The sequence below is a fragment of the Mobula birostris genome, chromosome 8 (assembly GCF_030028105.1).
Source record: "Mobula birostris isolate sMobBir1 chromosome 8, sMobBir1.hap1, whole genome shotgun sequence".
Classification (NCBI taxonomy): Eukaryota; Metazoa; Chordata; class Chondrichthyes; order Myliobatiformes; family Myliobatidae; genus Mobula; species Mobula birostris.
Genome location: NC_092377.1, coordinates 87,342,559 through 87,368,479, shown reverse-complemented (window position 1 = coordinate 87,368,479; position 25,921 = coordinate 87,342,559). Strand labels below are relative to the sequence as shown.

The 25,921-nt window shown below is 44.1% G+C and overlaps 1 protein-coding gene across 1 annotated transcript in view; it reads left to right on the top strand.

The window, feature by feature from the left end:
- Nucleotides 1–25,921, top strand: part of slc24a3 (solute carrier family 24 member 3) — a 376,276-nt gene that overhangs the window by 181,684 nt on the left and 168,671 nt on the right. The window contains exon 3 of the mRNA XM_072265589.1: nt 24,122–24,198. Within this exon, the coding sequence (XP_072121690.1) occupies nt 24,122–24,198 (77 nt within the window). The remainder of the gene's footprint in view (nt 1–24,121; nt 24,199–25,921) is intronic.

Sequence of the window (25,921 nt, the reverse complement as noted above, 5' to 3'; positions counted from 1 at the left end):
CGAGGTGGGCAGTCATAGGAGAAAATGAGCTGCCTGCCCTGATCGACGGTGAGATGACACCCCCGTGTCTCACCACTCCAACACCCGGGCCCCGGACAGATACTGTACTGATTCGTGAAGAACGCAGCAGTAGCTGGGAGGCACACAGCACATGTTTAAGAAAAAAGCCGAAATAAACATGCTAATTAATTAGTTGCCGCCTAGCACGTAATTGTCGGCCCAGATCAGAGGCAATGCAATCGGCAATTATCTCTGATCTGCGCCAACATTTACGTGCCAGGCAGCACCTAATTAATTAGCATGTTAATTTTGGCTCTTTTCTTAAAGATGTGCTGGCTGCCTCCCGGCTACTGCTGCGTTCTTTGCGGCAATGTATCGGGTCGGCGGCCCGGAGGGTGGGGGCCACTGCACCACCCAGCCTGCAACGACTCAGTCTAACACACCATCATCAGTGTGCTCGGCGCTGTTTTCCCAATTCTGGTAAGTGATACTACACTGTACATACGTTATTTCTACTTTATATAGGCTGTGTACTATATAGGCTGTCTACTTTATATAGACGTGTTATTTGGTAGATTTGGCAGCTTCATAGTTTAAAGGTTACTGGAGAGCGCGTTTATGTCAACAGCACTTGCGTGAGATTTTTGCTTCAGAGATCTGTGCAGGCAATCGTTGTAGAAAAGTATTTCTACTTTATATAGGCTGTGTATTTATCATATCATTCCTGCTTTCACTATATGTTACTGTTATTTTGGGTTTTATGTGTTATTTGGCATGATTTGGTAGGTTATTTTTGGGTCTGCGAATGCTCACAAAATTTTCCCATATAAATAAATGGTAATTGCTTCTTTGCTTTACAACGTTTCGGCTTACAAACCATTTCATAGGAACGCTCTACCTTCGGATGGCGAGGGAACCTGTAAGTCAAAATTTGCCCTGGATCTTTGAAGAGCTTTTGCTTTTCTGAAACAAAAAGGGTGAAAGTGCCTCCTGATTCTTGTCAAAGTATTTAGCATCAGTGTGAAGAGGATTTCACAGGGAAGCTGTCCTGTGGTCTTGCAGGATTATGTCACATTAGTGCCTGGAGTTCAGCTCCTTCACAGGAATAATTGGGTAATAAATCATGCTGGCAGTTATCACAATTCAGCAGCTCCCTGAACTTCACACCACTTCCACATTTCCCTGGCGAGTTTGCACTTATTGGTTTGCCGTCAGTATATTATAATGAATGATATTCAAGGCTTTGTTACAATGCTGTTGGTCCATGGCAAGGTGACAGTCCAGTGCTTTTTGGCTGGAGAAGGTCAAGGCATTAATCCTGGTCCCTGCTCGTGTGCCTGTGTAACAAGAATGAGCGAGTCCAGTAACTTGTTCACATGTAGCAGCACAATAGCAGGACATAGGCCCCAGCTGGTTGTCCTCCCTGTAAAATTTACCTCCATGCTTTTTAAACCATTTTCTTAGCGTTCTGTACCTCTCTCCCTCATCTGTTTATCCAGCTTCTTTGCTATCAGTATTGCTGCCCTGCAGCTCCAGTTGACCCAGGTTCAACCCAGGTTCAATCCTGATCTCAAATGCTGTTCATACCGAGTTTGAACGCTCTTTCTGTGACCATGTGGGTTTTCGCCTGGGCCTCCAGTTTCCTCCTGCATCCCAAGGTTATGCAGGTCGGTGAGCTACTTGGCCACTGTAAAACTGAGTGGAGGATAAACAGAGAACAAAATAGGATTAGTGTAGGATTAATGCAAGTGGGTATTTGATGGTCAGCAAGTCGTAAACACGAGATTCTGCAGATGCTGGAAATCCAGAGGAATACACACAAAATGCTGGAGGAACTGTGTAGGTCTGGCAGCATCTCTGGAGGGGAATAAACAGTCCCAGGTTTTGGTCCTGATGAAGGGTCCTGGTCTGAAATGTCCGCTGTTTATACCCCCCCACCCCATAGATACTGCCTGACCTGCTGAATATCTCCAGCACATTGTGTGTTGCACTTGATGGTTGGCATGGAATTGATGAGCCAATAGACATTTTTTTCTGCTATATAACTCAACGAATGCACCCGTGCTTTTCACATCAGCTATGTCACGTGGTGTTAATACTGCACTGGGCTTGCCGCCAATGATTCACATAATCACTTAGTCCTCTAACCATCAGCATCACGCCACCGTCGCTGTTTGTAAACCGTGTGAAAACTGTGTGGATATAAACACTGGCAGTTATCTCTAACAACCCCCCACCACCCCAATGAATGAGATCAAGCTCCACAGAGCTTCAGTGCAAGTGTTGAACATCCTTTCACAAGGACTGTTGCCATTTCAGCACCTGAATGGGGACGCCACAACCAAGAGGAAAATCCCAGAGAACCCCTTGGCCTTTGCAATACACACTTCCTCTGGCATTGCTCGTCATCTCCAGCCCTCAGTATCTCAAGAGCCAAGAAACTTGAGTTTTAGCAGGTGAATACACAAGACATGTCTTTGCTTTACAAGCTGTCCTCCTATCTGGATGTGTTTCCGTTAGTAGGTGAGTCTAGGATCTGAGAGCACAGCCTCAGAAAAAAGATGGGTCCTTTTAGAACAGAGATGAGGAATTTCTGCAGCCAGTGTGGTGAATCTGTAGAATTTGTATTTACAGGGGGCTGTGGAAGCAAAGTTATTATGCTTATTTAAGGCAGAGATTGAAAGGTTTTTGACAGTCAAGGGGACTAAGAATTACTGAGAGAAGAAAAGACAATGAAGTTGAAAATCAAATTAGCCATAATTGAAGGCAGAGCAGTCTGTATGGGTTGAATAGCCTAATTCTGCTCCGATATCTCGTGGTCAGTGGACTGTTCTGGTCAGAGGTGAATGCATGACAACTAGAAGAGGGTTTCCGCCAGGTTTTGATTATGTCTCCCAACACTTCACCTCCCTTCACCACCAACCCCTAACCTGTAGTCCCAGGAACTCTGAGATGCATGAGAATAGACAGTGATGGATGGATTTCGAATGAAATGTCTTTGTGTCTCCTAATTGTTTTCCACCCAGTATGGATACAATCAACTAAAAGGTCTCATTCTGTACCAGTATTTCCTATCACTTTCAGTAGGAAGATGGATTTAGAACCTTCTTCCTCCAGAACTGGAATGGAAAAATACCAAGCTACTGTAAATCTAATGACTTGACTGACTTTAGATTACATTCCTCTCCTGGTTACACTTTCCCAACATTCTGCTACCACTCACTTTATAGCTTTACGTCAATAATTAAGAAAAAAAATTACAAGAAAAATTGATGACTGCCTTGAAGAAAATACAGATATTTTGATCTATGAACATTCATTAATGTTCATTGGCAACAGAGTTACACTTTTCAGTAGAAAGTAAAATATAAGAAGTGAGGATATTGTAGCTGCTCTTATTATAATTCAGAAGTGAACTGGCATCATCTTGCAAATAGCCTGTGTTGAGATCATACTGGGATAAGCTCAGATTCCCCATTTTGCTTTGAAATCCTGGTTTTGTTCGTCTGTCTCTGTCTCTCTGCCTCTTGTTTTTTTCATCTTCCCTTCTTGCACTCACTCTCCCCCACTCTCACACACTGTTCCCATCCCCCTTTCTTCCCCCTCCTTCCTTCTCCCCTCCTCCTTTCTCCCCTCCTCCTTTCTCCCCTCCTCCTTTCTCCCCTCCTCCTTTCTCCCCTCCCTCCCCCCTCCCTCCCCCCTCCCTCCCCCCTCCCTCCCTCCCCCCTCCCTCCCCCCTCCCTCCCCCCTCCCTCCCCCCTCCCTCCCCCTCCCCCTCCCTCTCCCTCCCCCTCCCCCTCCCTCTCCCTCCCCCTCCCCCCTCCCCCCTCCCCCCTCCCCCCTCCCCCCTCCCCCCTCCCCCCTCCCCCCTCCCCCCCCTCCCCCCCCTCCCCCCTCCTCCCTCGTCCCCCCTCCTCCTCCCCCCTCCCCCCCTCCTCCTCCCCCCTCCCCCTCCTCCTCCCCCCTCCCCCCTCCTCCTCCCTCCTCCTCCCCTCCACCCCTCCTCCCTCCACCCCTCCTCCCTCCACCCCTCTCCCTCCCCCCCTCTCCCTCCCTCTCTCCCCTTCCCCTCATTTTGAGAAATAACCCAATTGTGATTCAATGTTTCAGTTCAAGGAGTAACTTCTGTTCTGGCATGACTGGTTTTTATTAGGTTAAACTGCCATTCATGTGGGAAAAGACTGATGTTCACACCTGAAAGAGATTCAAAAAATTATTTTGCATTAATTGGCTTGTTGGTGCTCATTTTCATCGGACCATGGTAATTGGAACAAAGTTTGTAAAACCTTGATAATCATGGCTTTTCACACAACATTGACTCTGGAGGAATCATTCTGATGCACCAGTTTTCATTTTCCTTTCTGCTCATCCAAGACTCCTTGGTTTCAGTGCAGCTCAGCCACCACCCCTTGAGATGCACGAGAAATATCACTCGGACATGGTAGAGCTGTGGCAACGTGCCTGGAATAGATTTCAAGGGATTAGTAATCCAAGTGATGTAGGTGCCACAGCAGCAGCCTTTGTTTAAAAGCCGCATGAACATGACCATGAACCCAGCTGATTCAGTGATAAAGGAGTTTCTTGGTTTTGGTCCTATGTAGCTCATAGCAGCCCTCAAAGGTCCAATAGTTTGCTCTGTCTGGGTGACAAGCAATTGATTCCCATTCATCATCTACTTTCAGAGCTATCAAATGTTCCGAGAAACTCCAACATGACTTGACACGAGAGAGTGGGGAGATTCTGTGAGGATATTCCAGTACGCAGGTTTGGTGAAGCTCAAGCTCAGGCAGTGTGGATAGCAGGACAGAAAATGGTCTAGTTAGGACTGACCTCACCTGGTTGCTTAATATCACCTCCCTGAACAAGAAGGCACAGCAGCACCACCACTTCCTAAGAAGATGAGGCAAGCAAGACTCCCACCCCTCATTTTAAAGGTGTTTTACAGGAGCACCATTGAGAGCATCCTGATAAATTGCATCTCCATCTGGTATGGGAGCAGTTGAGCATTGGACCTGAAGTATCTACAAAGGACTGTGAGAACAGCTGAGAGGATCATAGGGATCTCCCTACCACCCATCGGGGACATTTATCAGGAGCGCTGCATACGCAGGGCCCTTAGTATTATTAAGGATCCCATCCATCCATTCAGCATCCTCTTTGACTTTCTACCATCAGGTAGGAGACTATAATGCATAGAAACAAGAACTGTCAGGATGAGAAACCGTTTCTGCCCCCAGGCCATTAGACTTCTGAACTCCTGGCCGCATCATATTCAAAGTGTCACTGATTAATCTGTTCCGTACCTTACAATATTTAATATTAATACACTTTAGTTTGTTATAATGTGATTCATCTGTAGATTTTATCCTTAACCTCATAAGTTATCATGTGTTAAGTGCTTTACACCCTGGTTGGAAAAAATGTCTCGTTTCTCTATACATTATATGGTTATATACGTTACCAACATGTATATAGTTAAATGACAGTAAACTTCACTCGACTTGACTTAATGAAAAAATATCAGTGGTGGAAAGGGTGAGCAGCTTCAAGTTCCTGGGTGTCAACATCTCAGAGGATCTGCCCTGGGCCCAACATTCTGATGCAATCTTGTGAAGGCCACAGAGGGGTAGCATGAAAATGGGAGATAAAGGAGGATGAAGAATAAGATCCTATGTCCCAGGGACAATGTTGTATGTGAGAGGAGCAGTTGAGGTTGGTGACTTAATAATATTGAGGTTCACCAACCAAGACTGGATAATTTCCATTTCTCTTGTACAGTTTACAGAAGTTTTCCTGTTTTAAAATCCCTGAGATTATCCTATTTGAAGTCTATAATTCTGCCCTTCAGTTGATTTATTTGTGATAATGGCAAACTGTTAACCCTGAATGTAACTTGTTGAAACATTGGACAGCTGTGGTTGAACGAGAGAAGTCAAAGACAGCATAAAAGCAAAAGAGAGGGTATATAGTATAGCAAAAGTTTATGGGGAAATTAGAGGATTGGGAAGCTTTTAATAGCCAACAGAAGGCAAATAGAAGACCATAAGGAGAGAAAAGTTTAAATATGAAGGTAATTTAGCCAATAATGTCAAAGAGGAAATCAAAAGTTTTTTTTCTGATATATAAAGAGTAAAAGAGAGGCAATAGTGCATATTCGGCTGCTGGAAGATGACGCTGGCCTGATAGTAATGGGGACAAAGAAATGGTGGACAAACTTAAGTATTTTGCATCAGTCTTCACTGTGGAACACACCAAAAATTGGAGAGCGTCAGGGGGCAGAAGTGCCATTACTAAGGAGAAGGCGCTTGGGAAGCTGAAAGGTCAGAAGCTAGATAAATCACCTGGGACCAGATGACTACAAGCAGGATAAACAAAGTGAATGTTGTTTACTTGATTTTTTTGAAGGCCTTTGATAAGGTGTCACACATGAGGCTGCTTAGCAAGTTAAGAGCCTGTGGTATGAAGATTGGCTAACTGGCAACAGGCAAAGAGTAGAAATAAAGGAGGCCTATTCTGGTTAGCTGATGGTGTCAAGTGGTGTTTCGTAGGGGTTGGTATTGTGATCACTTGTATTCACGTCATATGTCAAAGATTCGGATGACGGACTTGGAGTATTGTGAGCAGTTTTGTGACTCTCATTTAAGGAAAAATGTGCTGGCATAGGATAGGGTCCAGAGGAGATTCATAAGAATGATTCTGTGTATGAATGGGTTAGTACTTGATGGCTCTGGGCTTGTACTCACTGGAGTTTAGAATAATGGGAGGGCAGGGATCTCATTGAAACCTTTTGAATATTGAAAGCCCTAGACAGAGTAGATGTGGAGAGGATGTTTCCTATAGTGGGTAAATCTAGACCCAGATGGCACAGTCAGAACAGGGGGACATCCATTTAGAACAGAGGTTAGAAGGAATTTCTTTAGACAGAGGGTAGTGAATCTGTGGAATTCATTGCCACAGATGGCATTGGAGGCCAAATCATTGAAACATAGAAAATAGGTGCAGGAGTAGGCCATTCGGCCCTTCGAGCCTGCACCGCCATTTATTATGATCATGGCTGATCATCCAACTCAGAACCCTGCCCCAGCCTTCCCTCCATACCCCCTGATCTCCGTAGCCACAAGGGCCATATCTAACTCCCTCTTAAATATAGCCAATGAACTGGCCTCAACTGTTTCCTGTGGCAGAGAATTCCACAGATTCACCACTCTCTGTGTGAAGAAGTTTTTCCTAATCTCGGTCCCAAAAGGCTTCCCTTTTATCCTCAAACTGTGACCCCTCGTTCTGGACTTCCCCAACATCGGGAACAATCTTCCTGCATCTAGCCTGTCCAATCCCTTTAGGATTTTATACGTTTCAATCAGATCCCCCCTCAATCTTCTAAATTCCAACGAGTACAAGCCCAGTTCATCCAGTCTTTCTTCATATGAAAGTCCTGCCATCCCAGGAATCAATCTGGTGAACCTTCTTTGTACTCCCTCTATGGCAAGGATGTCTTTCCTCAGATTAGCGGACCAAAACTGCACACAATACTCCAGGTGTGGTCTCACCAAGGCCTTGTACAACTGCAGTAGTACCTCCCTGCTCCTGTACTCGAATCCTCTCGCTATAAATGCCAGCATACCATTCGCCTTTTTCATCGCCTGCTGTACCTGCATGCCCACTTTCAATGACTGGTGTATAATGACACCCAGGTCTCGTTGCACCTCCCCTTTTCCTAATCGGCCACCATTCAGATAATAATCTGTTTTCCTATTTTTGCCACCAAAGTGGATAACTTCACATTTATCCACATTAAATTGCATCTGCCATGAACTTGCCCACTCACCCAACCTATCCAAGTCACTCTGCATCCTCTTAGCATCCTCCTCACAGCTAACACTGCCACCCAGCTTCGTGTCATCCGCAAACTTGGAGATGCTGCACTTAATTCCCTCATCCAAGTCATTAATATATATTGTAAACAACTGGGGTCCCAGCACTGAGCCTTGCAGTACCCCACTAGTCACCGCCTGCCATTCTGAAAAGGTCCCGTTTATTCCCACTCTTTGCTTCCTGTCTGCTAACCAATTCTCCATCCACATCAATACCTTACCCCCAATACCGTGTGCTTTAAGTTTGCACACTAATCTCCTGTGTGGGACCTTGTCAAAAGCCTTTTGAAAATCCAAATATACCACATCCACTGGTTCTCCCCTATCCACTCTACTAGTTACATCCTCAAAAAATTCTATGAGATTCGTCAGACATGATTTTCCTTTCACAAATCCATGCTGACTTTGTCCGATGATTTCACCGCTTTCCAAATGTGCTGTTATCACATCTTTGATAACTGACTCTACCAGTTTCCCCACCACCGACGTTAGGCTAACCGGTCTATAATTCCCCGGTTTCTCTCTCCCTCCTTTTTTAAAAAGTGGGGTTACATTAGCCACCCTCCAATCCTCAGGAACTAGTCCAGAATCTAACGAGTTTTGCAAAATTATCACTAATGCATCCACTATTTCTTGGGCTACTTCCTTAAGCACTCTGGGATGCAGACCATCTGGCCCTGGGGATTTATCTGCCTTCAATCCCTTCAATTTACCTAACTCCACTTCCCTACTAACATGTATTTCGCTCAGTTCCTCCATCTCACTGGACCCTCTGTCTCCTACTATTTCTGGAAGATTATTTATGTCCTCCTTAGTGAAGACAGAACCAAAGTAATTATTCAATTGGTCTGCCATGTCCTTGCTCCCCATAATCAATTCACCTGTTTCTGTCTGTAGGGGACCTACATTTGTCTTTACCAGTCTTTTCCTTTTTACATAGCTATAAAAGCTTTTACAGTCAGTTTTTATGTTCCCTGCCAGTTTTCTCTCATAATCTTTTTTTTCCCTTCCGAATAAAGCCCTTTGTCCTCCTCTGCTGAACTCTGAATTTCTCCCAGTCCTCAGGTGAGCCACTTTCTCTGGCTAATTTGTATGCTTCTTCTTTGGAATTGATACTATCCCTAATTTCTCTTGTCAGCCACGGGTGCACTACCTTCCTTGATTTATTCGTTTGCCAAACTGGGATGAACAATTGTTGTAGTTCATCCATGCAACCTTTAAATGCTTGCCATTGCATATCCACCGTCAATCCTTTAAGTGTCATTTGCCAGTCTATCTTAGCTAATTCACATCTCATACCTTCAAAGTTACCCCTCTTTAAGTTCAGAACCTTTGTTTCTGAATTAACTATGTCACTCTCCATCTTAATGAAGAATTCCACCATATTATGGTCACTCTTACCCAAGGGTCCTCTCACGACAAGATTGCTAATTAACCCTTCCTCATTGCTCAAAACCCAGTCTAGGATGGCCTGCTCTCTAGTTGGTTCCTCGACATGTTGGTTCAAAAAACCATCCCGCATACATTCCATGAAATCCTCTTCCTCAGCACCTTTACCAATTTGGTTCACCCAATCTACATGTAGATTGAAGTCACCCATTATAACTGCTGTTCCTTTATTGCACACATTCCTAATTTCCTGTTTAATACCATCTCCGACCTCACTACTACTGTTAGGTGGCCTGTACACAACTCCCACCAGCGTCTTCTGCCCCTTAGTGTTACGCAGCTCTACCCATATCGATTCCACATCTTCCCGGCTTATGTCCTTCCTTCCTATTGCGTTAATCTCTTCTTTAACCAGCAACGCCACCCCACCTCCCCTTCCTTCATGTCTATCCCTCCTGAATATTGAATATCCCTGAACGTTGAGCTCCCATCCTTGGTCACCCTGGAGCCATGTCTCTGTGATCCCAACTATATCATAATCATTAATAACAATCTGCACTTTCAATTCATCCACCTTATTACGAATGCTCATTGCATTGACACACAAAGCCTTCAGGCGCTCTTTTACAACTCTCTTAGCCCTTATACAATTATGTTGAAAAGTGGCCCTTTTTAATGCTTGCCCTGGATTTGTCGGCCTGCCACTTTTACTTTTCTCCTTAGTACTTTTTGCTTCTACCCTCACTTTACACCCCTCTGTCTCTCTGCACTGGTTCCCATCCCCCTGTTGTGAACTAACCTCCTCACGCCTAGCCTCTTTAATTTGATTCCCACCCCCCAACCATTCTAGTTTAAAGTCACCTCAGTAGCCCTCGCTAATCTCCCTGCCAGGATATTGGTCCCCCTAGGATTCAAGTGTAACCCGTCCTTTTTGTACAGGTCACGCCTGTGCCAAAAGAGGTCCCAATGATCCAAAAACTTGAATCCCTGCCCCCTGCTCCAATCCCTCAGCCACGCATTTATCCTCCACCCCGTCGTATTCCTACTCTCACTGTCGTGTGGCACAGGCAGTAATCCCGAGATTACTACCTTTGCGGTCCTTTTTCTCAACTCTCTTCCTAGCTCCCTATATTCTCCTTTCAGGACCTCATCCTTTTTCCTACCTATGTCATTGGTACCTATATGTACCACGACCTCTGGCTCCTCACCCTCCCACTTCAGGATATCTTGGACACGATCAGAAATATCCCGGACCCTGGCACCAGGGAGGCAAACTACTATCCGGGACTCTGGACTGCGTCCACAGAATCGCCTATCTGACCCCCTTACTATCGAGTCCCCTATCACAACTGCCCTCCTCCTCCTTCCCCTACCCTTCTGAGCTACAGGGCCAGACTCTGTGCCGGAGGCACGGCCAGTGTCGCTTCCCCCGGGTAAGCTGTTCCCCCCCAACAGTACTCAAACAGGAGTACCTATTGTTAAGGGGCACAGCCACCGGGGTACTCCCTATTACCTGTCTCTTCCCCTCCCCCCTCCTAACCGTGACCCACTTGTCTGCCTCCCGTGGCCCCGGCGTGACCACCTGCCTGCAACTCCTCTCTATCACCTCCTCACTCTCCCTGACCAGACGAAGGTCATCGAGCTGCAGCTCCAGTTCCCTAACGCGGTCCCTTAGGAGCTGCATCTCGCTGCACCTGGCGCAGATGTAGACGTCCGGGAGGCTTGGAGACTCCAGGGCCTCCCACATCCGACACCAAGAACAGCAAACTGCCCTCACACTCATACTGCCCCCCTCCTCAAATAACAACAGAAAATGAATGCCAAACCTTCCTCGCCTCGCCCGTTTCTGCCTAAGCCCGTTGAACCGAAGCCCTTAAGTCCTCACTCTGCTCCTGGCTCACTCCGCCGCCTGCAAACTCTGCTGCCCGCTCTATGAGGCTCTGTTCCTTTTAAATCTGCCGCGCTGCACTGCCCAACGTCACACGCCTGCGCAATCCCGCCTCTCAGAACGCCGTTGGAGAAAAAAAAAATGAAAATTTCAAAAAATGTCTTTCTCGGCACTCCCACTCAGACTCTCAGACTCCTTCTTCGAATCAAACCCGAAGCAGGATTTCTGCCCTTTTAAATCTGCCGCGTTGCACTGAGTATATTTAAAGCAGTGTTAGATAGGTTCTTGGTTGGGCAGGGCGTCAGATGTTATGGGGAGAGGGCAGGAAAATGGTGTTGAAAAGGATAATAAGTCAACCATGATGGAATGGCGGAGCAGACTGGATGGTCAGAGTGGCCTAATTCTGCTTCTGTGTCTTAGTTTTCCAGGCTGTTGAACACATGCCCCTACTATAGTATTTAAAGTTCTATCCAATGCCTCTCTATGTGACTTGCGAGGAGGCATGGTTCAGCTGGAGCCCGACCCATCAGAATAGTTCCCTCCTTCCCCAATACTGTGGTCAAGTTCCACAAATTCAAACCCACCTCTCCCACACCATACTTTGAGCCAATCATTTAACTCTAATCTTAGTGATCCTGTGCCACTTTGCATGTGACTCAGGTCACTATCCAGACATTGTTATCTTTTTGGTTCTGCTTTTTTAAACTTAGTCCCTAGCTGCTCAAATTCCCTCAAAATAACCTCTTTCTACATAATAAAAGCAGCCAACATACTCAAAGACCACTAATTCCCTATTCATTCAAAACGTCTCCACTTCTCATTGGGCAGAAGATACAGAACCCTAAAATCATGAATCACCAAGCTCAAGAACAGGTTCTGTTCTGCTGTTATGTCTATTGAATGGACTTCTTGTGTGATAAGATGGACTGTTGACCTCATGATCTAAATCATTGTGGTGTTGCACCTCATTGTGTGCCTGCACTGCACTTTCTGTGTAACTAAACTACATTCTACATTCTGTTACTGCTTTGCCCGTGTACTACCTTGGTGTACTGATTTGATGAAAAAATCTGCATGGAAGGCAGGCAAAGCACAGATTTACTGTATCTCAGTAAATGCAACAATAGTAAATTAGTTTACCAATAGAGGAGAGGCGGCAGACATTTTGTGACGGCTGCTCAGATATGTGGTGTACAGTACCTGACGGCCAGAGGTTAGTGATCCCTCTGAGTCCAATGACGCTAACCAGCAGCATGATCCCAGACTTAAGACGATGGTGCCTCTAGTGAGGCCACATCAGTGCCACTGGCTTTGACAGCTGATGCGGACAGTTTTGATGACACCACTTCAATGCAGTTTATTTTCAGCGGCACCCTGTGTGTTTCTGGTAAATGCAACTGATCTAGTTTTCATCACTCTGTGCACTTACTTGGCCTGCCATGGATGTGATGTCATTGCGCGAGTCAGGATCTCGGGTTGTCAGATCGCTGACCATTCACCTGTCAAGCTGTTGTATACATGGTGTTAGCCTTGCTGCTGGGCAGTCGCGTGGTGCCAGTGAAGTTCTTTGGGAATGTCGCAGAGGACATAATTAACTGTGATGACTACTGCTCCCCCAAGGCATCTGTTTGGAGGGCTTGATGCCTTTGTGTTGTGTGACACACAGGAAGCAGAGTGAAGCCTGGCTGTCCCTTTAAGGCACTGCCATCACCATGAAGCTCTGGGTGTGTTACAGTGAGTCAAAACCTGTTACCGAGCCATGGACTTGTACAGCACTGAAAAAGGCCCCTTGGCCCACCAGCATACACTCACCTATGCTAACCCTATTTGGCTAGACTAGCTCTGTTACATTCTGTGTCTTTGCAATTCTAATGCTTGCCCTTTGTATGACCACTTTTGTCATGTTCTAGGTACCAGCCACCCTCTGGTTGGAACAAGTTCTTCCTCTAATCTAAACTTCTAACTCATTGCCCTCTTAGATATCCCTGCAATGGGGAAATATTTCTCACCAACTTCTTACAATACTGTGCAAAATTCTGAGGCACGTATGTAAAAACCTAGGGTGCTTAAGACTTTTGCACAGTACTGCATTTGTCAGCATGGAGTGGAGAATGAGTTTGTAAATCTGATGGGAGCAAAGGGTGTTGAGAATGACGAGGGTGGGGCATCACAGGAGGTGTGCAGGACAGTTGGCAGCAGAGTGTTGCCGGGGTACAGACTCACCCAATCCTGAGATGCCAGGCAAAGTTATTTGATTCCAAATAATTGGTTTATTGATCATTATAGAATGCCTCTCTGGTGCTTCCCACTCCTTCCCCTGTCCCTTTCCCTTCCCACTCTCAGACCCATAACAGAATCAGGTTCATCATCACTCGCATGTCATGAAATTTGTTTTTTTTGCAGCAGCAGTAGAGTACTATGCGTAAAATTACTATAGTGCTGTGCAAAAGTCTTAGGCACATGAGTTGTATATATCATTGTGCGTACCTCCGTAAGCTCCCTCCTCAGCCTCTAGGGAAAGAAACCTGACCTGTCCCACTCTCACAACTGAAACTCTCCATCCCAGGTTTTCCAGTGCTAGTTAATGCTTATTTTACCCCTTTTATCTGTGGTGTGAGAGAAACACTTCACTGGCTTTCTGGAAAGAGCAGGGCGTAACGTTGAAGGTTTTTGCTGTAACCTCAAGTGTTCAGTTCAGGATTAAATGAGTGGCAATTCTGATCCTTATTCATTTTAACATTTTTTTCAGGAGTCTCACTCCCACCCACAGTACTGGGTCCTGTCAATGTGTACACAATAGCCCCTCTTTGTAGTCAGTGTGTAAAACTTAGTGCCAAAGTACTTGCCTGTGATTGGGTTCTCAGATTTGCAATGGCCAATATTTATGTACAGACCTTTGCTGAATAGAAATCAGTGCAACTGCTGTGATCCCATGATAGGAAGGATGTGGAGGCTGTGGAGGGGGTGCAGAAGAGGTTTACCAGGATACTGCTTAGATGAGAGAGATGTGCTGTAAGGAGAGGTTGGAGACGGTGGACAGACTAGGGCTGTTTTCTCTGGAGCGGTAGAGGGTGACGGGAGATCTGACAGAGGCTTATAATATGAGACGTGGGGATACTAGGTTGTGGATATCTTTCTTCCCAGAGTCAAAGTATCCAATACAAGAGGGCATTAGAGCATTTTAAGGTGAGGAGAATTTTAGAGATTTGAGGGTCAGGTTTTTTTTATACAGAGAGCGGGTGGGTGCCTGGAATGCACCGCCGGGGTAGTGGTGAAGGCAGAGATGATGGAAGAGTTCAAGAGGCACATAAATGTGCAGAGAATGGGGAGGGGGAGACATGTGGACTGTGTGCAAGCAGAAAGGATATCTAATTAGGCAATATTGGCTTCATTCGTTCAGAACAACATCACGGGCCAAAGGACCTGGGCTGTACTTTTTTATATTCTATGATAAGTGTCGACGTTTCTTTTCACTTCTCTTTCCGAGATGGACCTTGTAGCTCCGTGGCCATCGTCAAAGGCAGAATCAGCCAGTTGGCCGTCAAGCCCCCGCCCTCCCAAATCTGCATCACCGGAGCAGACCATCCACATTACCAGGGTCCACTCTCACTCCTCCTGTGTTAAACGCTTGTCTGTGTGCCGACCAAGTGGGAGTTGGAAAATGGGAAGGAAAACAGAAGGCAGCTGTAGCCAGCAAGGAGGTTAAATGGAAAAAAAAGGCAAGAGTTTTAATTAAACAGATGCTATCTTTTTGGCCTGCACCAAGTGTTTTGAACTTGCCAACAACTAAGTCTGTACATCAGTTTTTTCTGCTTATATGGGCTTTGCCTTCGGGGTGAGGGTGACTCAAGTAAACATAGTTAAGGAGGCTCCATCGCTGTAGCCAGGGCTCTTCCAAGACCCTTCAATGTGTTTATAAATCATGTTGAGTTCAGTTTGTATTGGGCAGCGCAGCGTTGATCTATACTTTCAACAGTTGTGTCTAGGTTCTACAGATTTGTTACTGCTGTCTCTGTCTTAATAAAAACTAAGGCCTGAGTAGTCACAGCAAGGAAATTCCACCCGAGCTGCCACCTCCTTCCACCTCTGGCCATTCAACCAGTCGCTGTGCTTGGCAAATCTCAGTCATTATTCCCTCCCCTCCAAAGCTCTGATTTACACTCAGTGGCCACTTTATTAGGTACTTCCAGCACTTAATAGTGACTGCTAAGTATATGCTGGTGGTCTTCTGCATGCCAATGTTGTAACACGTGGTTATCTGAGTTACTCTCACCTTCATATCAGCTTGAACCAATCTGGCCAGTCTCCTCCGACCTCTCTCACTAATGAGGTGTTTTCACTCACAGAGCTACCACTCACTGGATGCTTTTTGTTTTCTCTATAAACTCTAGAGACTTGTGCATGAAAATCCCGAGAGATCACCAGTTTCTGAGATACCAAAACCACTCTGTATAGCACCAATAATCATTCCACGGTCAAAGCCACTAAAATAACATTTTCTTCCTCTTCCAATGTTTGGTCTGAACGACAACTGAAGCTCTTGACCATGTCTGCATGCTTTTATGCATTGAGGTGCTGCCACATGATTGGCTGATTAGATATTTGCATTAATGAGCAGGTGTACAGGTTTAACTAATAAAATTGCCACTGAATAGATATATCCAAACACAATGTTCAAAATGAAAAGCCAAGTGATTTTCTTTTGAGCAGAGGGTATTTTATTTCTCTCTGTATTATGTCGGGGATTAATCCTTAATTCCTAGAAAAGCCTTGAGGGTTAAATCCTGGAGAAGATCAATTTGAGATTTGTAAAGCTTGATGTGTTTCCAGTGGGAATTAAATACTATAACTTAGGTTTAGAATCATCTGTTTGGTTTAATTTTTGATGGTTCCATAAGGCTGCCTTAGCAGAAATTCTGACTGAAATTTGCATACCTTGTATTGCCGTTAAAACACATTGTGTAAGACTCATTTCCTTCACACCTCTCTGTATTTCTTATTCATTGTCATAATTTGCTCTCATTACATAGTCATTTTAAGTCCCCAACATGCTCCTTGCTGCTTTGCCATTTTGTTTCAGTTGCCGTGTCATTTTAATTGAATTGTAATAAATATTGGCTTAGCGAACTCAGTAGGTAAAGGACAGCATTGTGCAGGGGTTCCATAGACCCCTGTGTTAATGGTATGGGACCTTTGCATAAAAAGGTGGGAACCCTCGACTTAGAGCCTTGGTTCTTGATAAAGCCTATTTTCTGTGAGGTGGTAGCCTCATTCTCCTGAAGTAGAGGTTCTGGCAACTGTACTCTGTGGAGGCCACTCAGCCCATTGCAACCTGCTAGCAAGTAGATTGTATTAGTGTTCATAGAGCTTGGAGTCATGTTTTCTGGCTGGATGCATCCCTAGAGATGGAGGGATATACTACCCTGTGCTTTCACCATACGACATAGGACATTTCATAATGGACAGAGCTAATAAATATACTCTTATCACTCAGTTGCCTGATGTTTGTTAAACAGTGTGTTTCAGCCATATCATATCATTCTATAATTAATCAGTACAAAGTACTTACAAATTGTGTACTTGGGCCCATGAGTAGTCCTTGTAGCTGTGGAGATTAGTTCCCCTCCCTCCACCAGAAACACCAGGACAGTCCCAGAGCATTGGATTGGCAATCCAGAAAAGATCTGAGTTCTCCAGAAATAAACGACATGTGGTGCTTTGTGACAGCCTAGCTTTACTAATTAGCAGATGCAATAATTATCTTCCTGGACAAATGGAGAAGCCTCAGTGCCTCTCCATTGAATTCAGTCATTTTAAATTTTAGTGTCTAACTTCTGTGGGTTCACTTCTGTATCATTCAGCTTTGTAATGACTCAAAGTGTAGAAGCTGACTTTTGTTCAATACATCGTTCCCCTCCAATGTTGCTGTTTTCTATCCATTAACAATTCTTCCCACCTCTTGCTTATTTGTTACCAAAATAAATTGTACTAAAACAAAGCTGAACTAAAAATGTCTACTTAGAATGATCTTCTAGGCGTCCCGGGGTCATGGAAGATGCTCCTTAGGTACACGTGGATTGATGTCTCACACTGAGACATTTGCACTGAAGCTCACTTCCTGTGCTTGATGGGATAGACACTGACACTGCCCCACAGTCAGTTCTGTGTTTTGCTGGTACAGACTGTGTCCTTTCCCTTCTGATCAGTGTCACACTCATCACTGCCAGCCTGGGGACTGACTGGTGTCCAATGAGGTGTGCGACTTGTCCTTTATCCAATCCAAGACTTCATTTTGGATTCAATGTCATCAAAGGGAGCCTCAGTCATTCATGATAGCTGAGCAAGAACGTAGAGACCTGGAGGGGTGTTTTGATTCTCTTTGTTACTTCCAGTCTCTGGAAATTGAATGATGAAATAGATTGTCTGATCCATCTGTTGCTTAATGATGCTATGTTCCAATGTGAAGAGATTGCTTACTGCTGTGAATATGCAGAATGTTGAGAATTGGTCGGCAAGGTAGGTCGGCATGCTGATATTTTACCTCAGAGCCTTAGATTAAAATCAAGCCTCCATTGCAGCTTTATGGGGGGGGTATAATTTCAAATTTATTCGAGTGACCACTTGAGATCTTTGCAGAAGACAGCCCATGATTGTTTCAGCTGAAGTAAAATGGGGGGGGGGGGGGGGAGAAATTAAATCAGTGAACATCATCAGGGACCCCCACTACCCTGATCATTCTGTCTTCTCACTGTTGCCATCAGGAAGAAGGTACAAGGGCCTCAGAACTCGCCCCACCAGGGTCAGAAATAGTCATCAGGCTCTTGAACCAAAGGGGATAACTTCCCTTGCCCCATCATTGAAATGTTTTCACAACCAATAGGCTCACTTTAAAAGATTCTTGGATCAATAATAATTAATAAATAAGCAATAAATATCAAGATCTCATGTTCTTGATATTTGTTGCTTATATATTTATTATTATTGTTGTTTTCTGTACTCTGGTTGAAAACACTGGTCTTTCTTTGATTCTGTTATAACTATTATTCTATAGATTTGTTGCGTATGCCCACAGGAAAATGAATCACAAGGTTGTATATGGTGACATACATGTACTTCGATAATAAAATTTACTTTGAACTTTGTGGCCAAGTGGTTAAGGCATTGGACTAGCGACCCAGCCGAGGCAACGCATTGTGTCCTTGAGCAAGGCACTTAATCACACATTGCTGTGCGATGGTGCCAAGCTGTATGGGTCCTAATGTCCTTCCCTTGGACAACATTGGTGTTGTGGAGAGGGGAGACTTGCAACATGGGCAACTGCTGGTCTTCCATACAACCTTGCCCATGGTCTCACAAAACTAACGGATGCCTTTACTTTACTCTACTTTGAACTTTGTTCTGTCAAGCATGTGGTCATTATGGCACTCTACTGTGCCTGAAGAGTGGAAGCAAATTTCATTCATATCTTTGTACATTTCCCCAACTCTGCTGAATTAACATTGGTCAGAAGAATCAAATGTCTATTGTGCAGTACTGCCACTTGGCAAATGTGTTAGTCTTGCTTTTATCTTCTAGATTGAGTTCCACTGTTTGGGTACTCCTTGGTGCAAGATGTCCCATCCTCTGCCCATGGGAACATGGAAAACCAGCCAGCAAGAATAGACTGATGATGCTCCTGAACTAACAGACTAATGACTTGCTCTTTTATCCACCATTTCTGCTCCAATTATGCTATTTGTACCCAAGACCAAATGAAATAAATATTTTCAAGGCATGAACCAGTGGGCTCATCAATAACAACACAGAAAATAACAGAAGAGAACTCGCACAAGTGGAGGCCATGCAGACCATCAGGTCTTCTGTCCGTTCTACTTCCTCGGTTTCAGTTGCCACAGGCACTTTCCTTTTACTGTTTTCCAATTTGTGTATTATGTTGAAACTGCACTCCTATTCGTAATGATTTATTACTTAAAATATGTCTCTTCCATTCTGTTCTCAACTTGTACATGTAATGTCAGGATTTAAGCCCGTCTGCCACTGAAGCTGTTCCTTTTGCTTTATTCCTTATAAGACCTAGGAACAGAATTGGGCCACTTGGCCCATCTAGTCTGCTCTGCCATTCAATCATGGCCAATCCTTCTTTCTCCTCCTCAACCCTGCTCCCCTGCCTTCTCCCTGTAACCTTTGATGCCATGTCCAATCAAGAACCCATCAAGCTCGGCCTTAATTACACTCCATTGATCTGGCCTCCACAGCTGCATGTGGTAACAAATTCCACACATTTACCACCCTCTGGCTAAAGAAATTTCTCTGCATATGTTTTAAGTGGACGCCCCTCTATCCGGAGGCTGTGCCCCCTTGTCATAGACTCCCCCACCATGGGAAACATCCTTTCCGCATCTTGGCCTTGCAACGTTCAAAAAGTTTCAATGAGATCCCAATTGATCCTTCTAAGTTCCAGCGAGTACAGACCCAGAGCTGTCAAATGTTCCTCGTATGATAACCCTTTCATTCCTGGAATTATCCTTGTGAACCTCCTCTCAACTCTCTCCAATGCCAGCACATCCTTTCTTAATTGAGAAGCCCAAAACTGTTCACAATACTCAAGATGAGGCCTCACCAGTGCCTTATAAAGCCTCAGCATCACACCCTTGCTCTTGTATACTAGATCTCTTGAAATGAATGCGAAACAGCTCATTGTTCTAGAAATCTCCTCTGCTGCCTCCGCTATAAGGTCTGAAGCCCTGGCTTCCCCAGCCTAAACTGTAATCCCTTCACACCTTGTACCATTCTTGTAAATTTTATCTGTACCTTTTCCAAAGCCCAGGAGTTGGTGAGCCCCTCCTCGGGCTACAGGAGACGTTCATACAGCTGGAGTGTAGTTACTTGGCATTTGTATTCAAGGGTTTATCTTCACAGGCAGACATTTAGATGTATGTAATGGCATAAATGTATGTTCCACAATACATTCTATTTTGCTGGGAAAGTAAGAATGACGGGTGACCTTATTCAAGCACAGCATTCTAAAGGCGCTTGACAGATGTTGAGATGGTTTCACTAGTGAGAGAGTCAGGATCAAAGATGTATAGCTAACAAAAAAAAGGGAAAGCAATCATTTTAGACTGAGCTGCATATAAATTTATTCTCTCGGTAGGTAGTCACGCTCTGAATTCTGTGCTCCTGAGAGCGTTGGAAGCCACGTCATTAAATGCTTCCAAGATGCAGATGGATAAAAATGTTTGCAAAAATATGGGGAGCTGGGATGGAAAAAGAGTTGAGGCCAGCGTATGTCAACCACAGTTGTATTGAATGGTCGGGGGGGGGGGGTTTTGAGAGAGAGGCTGGTGTTTAAGCAACTGAGCGGTCCGTTTCCGCTCCTATTATGTTCTTCTGAAAGTGGATTCAATGCTTCCATACGGCACCCAGGAGAAAAATCCATGCTTAGATTCAAGATTGTTTACTTTCATTCTTCGGTACCCAAGTGTAAAAGAAAACAAAATGATTGTTAGTCCAAAACCGATGCAGCATAAAAACACACGCACTCACAGCAAGCATACAAAACATTATATAAAAAAAAAGCGCAATAAATATAAATACATAAGATTAGCTTATATGCATAGAAGTGTTAAAAGACGCAACAAGTTTGAAATTAGTTTCAGAGATTAATGCCGATAAAAATGATATCAATGCCTATCCATTCCTATGGACAAATATAATGGCAGATTTTCTCCTGCCCTTATCAGGATGCAGGAGTAGACACTTTAACCTCTCATGCCCACTCCACCGTTCAGATTGTTCATGGCTGAACTTATCCACATTTCCAGCTCTTGTGGTAACTTTTTACCTCCTTGGATATGAAATATTTATTGACCCGTTCAGCAAAATTATTCACACATTCTGCTTCTGCTGCCCTTTGAGGGTGAGAGTTGCAAAAGCTTCTGAGAGAACAACAGATTGTCTTCAGAATCACAATCACGTTCATTATTCACTGACGTATGTCAAGGTATTTGTTATTTTGAGGCAGCAGTACAGTGCAAGACATAAAAAGTGACAATAAAAAAGTAATTTTTTTTATAAATAAGAAAAGGAATAGTGAAATAGGGTTCATGAATGGACCATTCAGAAATCTGATGGTGGAAGGGAAGAAGCTGTTCCTAAAATGATGAGTGTGTGTCTTCAGGCTCCTGTAGCCCACCACGATGGTAGTAATGAGAAGGGTGCATGGTGGTCCTTAATATGGATTAAGGACTTGAGGCATCAGCTTTTTTGCAGACTTACTCTTAAATGGGTGAACCTTTATTTTTAAACTCTCAGCACCAAAAGCTAGTGTGGTAAAAAGGGAGTAATGTTATCTTGGTATTGCCAAAACAAGGAGAATATTAAACTCAGAGCTGAGCGATTCAGGAGAGAACTTAAAAGGATGGTTGTATGTGGAACTTGTTCCCTCAAGGAGCTGCCAACTCCAACTCAGTAATTTTCAATGTATGATTGATAGGGGTCTGCCAAACAAGGATGCAAAAGGTTTTGGAGCTAAAGAAGGTGGATGTTTGTAGGATGCTGCCCTGTGTGATTTTGTAGTCTTGAGTATCGGAAGGATTTCCTCCAGCTAATGTGTTCCAAGAGATGGCTCTGAGGATACTTTTAGAGATGGAAAGATTCAGAGTGCAAACTGTGATGACCAAGGGTCAAGAATATGAAAATGTGCAGGAGGGAGTGAATTGTCAGGGTCAGAGGTTGGAAGGGCACAGGAGGCTGAAGGTGGATGGTGCAAAATGGCCTAGGCATCTGCCAAGGAAAGTGAACTTTTAAAACCTGATTTACTTGGGGGAAAAAGAAGCAAGCATAAAACGTAGGTTCAGTTTGAAGTGTTAGAAGTCTGAACACATGAGTGAAGTCTGTGATTGTAAAATAATGGAGCAGAGGAAAGTTTAAAGAGTGCATCATTTCAAAATAAAGACTTGAAACCTGTTCAAGTATGTATCTTCAGATATGGAGATAATGTTAAAAAAAAATCTTTTTATTCTACTGAAATTGCTGAACTTGCACCTCATTACTGATTTACAATCTGCCTTCAACTGAGCAAACTGGAGTTACCTTCAGTAACACAATATCCTGCACATCGATCATGACATTGCACTGTGTAGATTGGAAATGTAATTTCATACAACGCCAAGGCTCCAGAGATAGACGGCAAGGATTCTGTCAAAGGGTCTTCTGTTTATAGGCATCAGCTGGAGGTATGATTGTCTCAGTATGATAGCTGTGAAATTCAGAGTCAGTAATTATTGCATCGATTTAGTGCTTTAGAAAGGACAGGGCACTCTGATGATAGCTAAAGTTTGATTCAACGTGATTGGAAAATGCACGGTGATGTACCTCATCATGTATGATAATCAATCCATTAACCTCAGCATTGTCCTTTGTACGTTTCTCATGTTGGTTGACCGAGGCGAGAGCAGCTGGCTTGGGAGCTAGAAGAGCATTGCGAACGAAAGTGGCACAATGCATATTCTTAAAGACAAATCACAGTAGAGACCGAACTGTTGGAAATTACCACAAGTAAAATGACAGATAGCTTTTAATACTTTTAAAGCCATCTATGAAAACAAATCTCCTGACCTAAGCCCTTGCAAGCCTTTCAAGTATTTTATAAACCTAGAGGAGCCACAGAATGCATTGTTGTCATTCACAAGAATGGATGGCTACAGTTGTTTCTGAACTCTTGGCTCTTCTATTATCCTGAATTTCCCTTTAAACGTCTAAGTCCACATTCAGGGAAGGACCAGACAAATCTGCAGCTGGGCTCAGCATCTTCACCAAGCCTGCTCTGAATTTTTGCCCGCTGAATGTCATTTCTGTGAGGAAGTGAACTGTCTGAATTTATACTGTGCTAATAACATTTTAAGGGTGCATTTGAATAAAGCCTTTAGGAATGTCAGCGTGTCTTGAATACAACATCGGGTCTTCCTAACGCAAGGCTATGTGACGCACATTGAAAGGGTGGGAGGGCAGATTTTGCGCTCTCTTCTGCTTTGGAGCTACGTCAGGCCTTGGCAGTTTGTTTGCTTTTCTAGTGTAGTCACTGGAGTTGAAGCTGTCTGACCCACACTCAATGACATGACGTTGTCTGCTGGGAAGCAATGGATTTGTGGACCTATGTTTGTACTTCTCCCTCTTCCCCCATTCTACTAACCCTTGATCATTCACTCAGAGCAAGGAAACAGACAGTTGTAAAATATTTTATGTGGAGGCCCTTCAAGGTGGTGTCGCAGTCATACACTTCAGATGGTGCAATGTGATTCCGGGGGTGAAGACTGTCCCTTGACGATAGACTATGTGGCATAGGCTGCCTTCTTTGTGGTTTAGAAGAAACCTAGAGACTTCACCCTCATATCCCTGTAACAGTTTCTATGCCTGTCTTTCACCTGTAATCCCTACCCAAACCCCAACAGCTAATTGCATTCCCTCCCATCCTACACTTATGTTCCCATCAACCGTCCCAGACCTTGAAGACCTCTGATTGTTGGACCTCTTCAAGCCTCTCTCGCTCCCTCCCACCCCAGGTCGAGGTGATACCTTTTGTGAACTGCACAATGTCCTTTCTAGAGTGAGGGCCATAACTACAGTATTTGGCACCATTAGCCACAAACACTGCACGGTTTTGAGATGGTATATGTTCGTTTAGTATACTGATCATTTGTATATTGATCATGTAACTGTCTTTACAAGTCACCCACTCCCAGCTCGATAAATGAGCAGATAAACAGAATGGGAGAAGAGGGAGAGACTCACACATTTACCAATCCTGTTCTATCCGGTGGCAATGCTGCACCCGAGTGTGACTACAACTTAAACTCTAACCTCTGTGTCCCATCTAGTCATCTCCTAGCTCAGTCAGTGAAGTGACCCTGTTTATGTTTTAATCTAATACATTTCCGTTAACTCAATTCACTTATCTATTTATCTTTTCCAGCTCTTCGGGAATTCCCTGATGACGTCTTTACGAACGAAGAGCGACGACATGGAGCCATTACACTCCACCTTTTCTGTGTAAGTCATAACTTCCTATTCTCACATACTGCCCACGTACAAAAGATGACTTTGTGCAATTTACAGTAGATACTTAAGGCATCTGCCAATAGGTTAGATTTCTCTATTTGAATGGGTTTACACTTGCCACTCAATGTCAGCTTTCAACTGGCTTCAAAAGACTAAACAGTGACTCTGCCTCTGACAGGTGATTTAGTGAACTCAAGGTAACAATTTGCAGTGCGATCCACCCCTCACATATTTCACCCAAACAGCTTACAGTAAGAGCACATTCCTTTCCTAAACAATTTAATTTTACCTGTGTCCCTATCCACGACACTTGCCTCTTGGACATCTTTGATAGTTCCACAGTCTTGTGTCTCTCTATCACACAACTTACAAGACCTTAAACTCTGGAGTACCCTCCAAAAATGCCATGATGGAACGGCGAAGCAGACTCGATGGGCCAAAAGGCCCAATTCTTCTCCTGTGCGGTACAGCCTTAAGATCTGCCCACCTCCATCACTTTCATTTCTCTTTCAAGATAACCCTTGAAACCCACCTCTTGAACCAAACTCTTGATAATTTTGCAGATTATCTCCTAATGAGTGTCTGTTGTGACAATTTTCTGATTACTCTGCTGTGGAAACATGCTACATTAAACACAGGTTGCTTTTTTTTTTGTTGAAATTCATGCATGCATGACTTCCAGTAAAAATACGAATCAGGAATGTGAACCCTGGTTAATTCATTCCATGACTGCTGACTTACGAAAACAACCTGTGGTCATATGGTGGGCAAGCTCAGCGAGCAGCTCCTTGGAGAGCCATCTTCTTGCCACAGTGCAAAAGCATGGAAACTGCAGAGGGGTCCGTCTGGGAGCATCTGAATGTTGGCTCTGCACCCGTGAGTCTCAGTCTGGTTGTATGAGTCAAGGTGCTGTGTGCATTTCGTGTCTGGTCCTTGCCTGCATTTATGGACACTGGTCAGGCAACAGTCCCACTCATTTGAATAAGGGTCACAATCCTTCATTATTCAATTCTCCATTTCACACTTCAAAAAATGTTCTTTAAGTTCATTGATAGTGGTCTTAAATGAATTATTTTCGTCAATTTCAACCATTTTACCATCTGCAGTCCCAAGAACTTAAGATATAGGAGCAGGAGTATGCTATCAAGCCTGTTCCACCATTCATTAAGATCATGGCTGATATAGCCATAGGCTCAGATCTGTCTACCTGCCTTTTCCCCATAATCCTTAATTCAATTCCCCTGCTATGCAGAAGTCTATCTAGCTGTATCTTTAATATATTTAATGAAATACCCTCTACTTCTTCCTTCGGTAGAGAATTCCACAGATTCACTACTTTCTGGTGAAAGCAGTTCCTCCTTATCTACATCCTAAATCTGCTCTCCCGAATCTTGAAGCTATGTCTTCCAGTTCCAGTCCTAATGCAGGATTTTGACCTAAAATATGGACAATTTCTTCCCCCATCCCCGCAGATGTTGCATAACCTACTGATTTTTCTCCTGCAGATTGTTTGTTGCTTCAGGCGCTAGTCCCTTATTTCTCCATTTCAAAGAGGAAAGTTGACATTTTTTATTATAAGCAGGAAGTGACAAATGCTAAAAAGAGTCCAGCTTTAGACAGGAACACCGAGAGACCTGGTCACTATTTAAAGTCTGCACTGTTTGGTGGCAACCCAACCTTGAAGTAGCTGGGACGACATGAAGGATATCAATGA